At 36.5% G+C, this 759-nt stretch overlaps 1 protein-coding gene across 1 annotated transcript in view; it reads right to left on the bottom strand.

The window, feature by feature from the left end:
- Nucleotides 1-94: 94 nt before the first annotated feature.
- LOC107572317 (secretory carrier-associated membrane protein 2-like) overlaps nt 95-759 on the bottom strand; it is a 14,176-nt gene continuing 13,511 nt past the window's right edge. The window contains exon 7 of the mRNA XM_016258738.1: nt 95-731. Coding sequence (XP_016114224.1) covers nt 565-731 — 167 coding nt within the window. The 3' untranslated portion in view covers nt 95-564. The remainder of the gene's footprint in view (nt 732-759) is intronic.

Below are 759 nucleotides of genomic sequence, written 5' to 3'. Positions count from 1 at the left end.
AAAAATATTCTAATTATACTCTAAAAAATTGTGAATAATATCAGAGTAAATGCATATATAAAAATACATATAATAAAATGTCAAAATGCTGCAAATGATCAATCTGAATCAGTCCAAGAATTCCAGAGAGTCTCATAACAATATTCTTATAATAAAGTCTCAACATAATCTTGAGAAGATAATGTTATTAATGGAAGAGAACTGAGAAATCAAGCATGTCTCTATCAGGGGTTCAAAGGTCGACAAGCGTTGCTCTAACAGGAAAACATAAAGCAAGAGGACGTACTTCAGAGAGGAAGCAAGAGTTTTAAAGGAAGTCCAGCAGCAGAAAACCGTTAGTGCAGGAACAGACACTCGTCAAAGAGACAGAAGAGAGAGCCAAGCGTCAGAAAGTCATCTGTCACACAGGAGAAACACAAACGTCCAGCTCAGAGACGCTTAGTCAACATAGCTTGAGTGAAATATTCCTTTAATACTCCCTAACACGTATTACTGGCTTAACTTACACTACTAATGAATTACTGTAATCCAGAATGAAGTACGGGGAAGCTGTATAGAGCGATCTCAGCACTGATGTGTACTGTACCTGTTGCCCCATCTAGGAATGCCGACGCTCTGAATCACAGACACGGCGATCTGAGCGAAGAAAATGAAGAAGAAGAAGAAGAAATTGAAGGAGCTGTCAGACCTGAAAAAGAAATAAATATATGAATTATTGAAAAGACAGAATCATGTTGACAATAAAACAAAAATATTAAT

Source organism: Sinocyclocheilus grahami, unplaced genomic scaffold, assembly GCF_001515645.1.
Source record: "Sinocyclocheilus grahami isolate Dianchi unplaced genomic scaffold, SAMN03320097.WGS_v1.1 scaffold1735.1, whole genome shotgun sequence".
Lineage (NCBI taxonomy): Eukaryota > Metazoa > Chordata > Actinopteri > Cypriniformes > Cyprinidae > Sinocyclocheilus > Sinocyclocheilus grahami.
The sequence above is the reverse complement of the archived record's forward strand: the minus strand, read 5'-3'. Positions and strand labels throughout refer to the sequence as shown.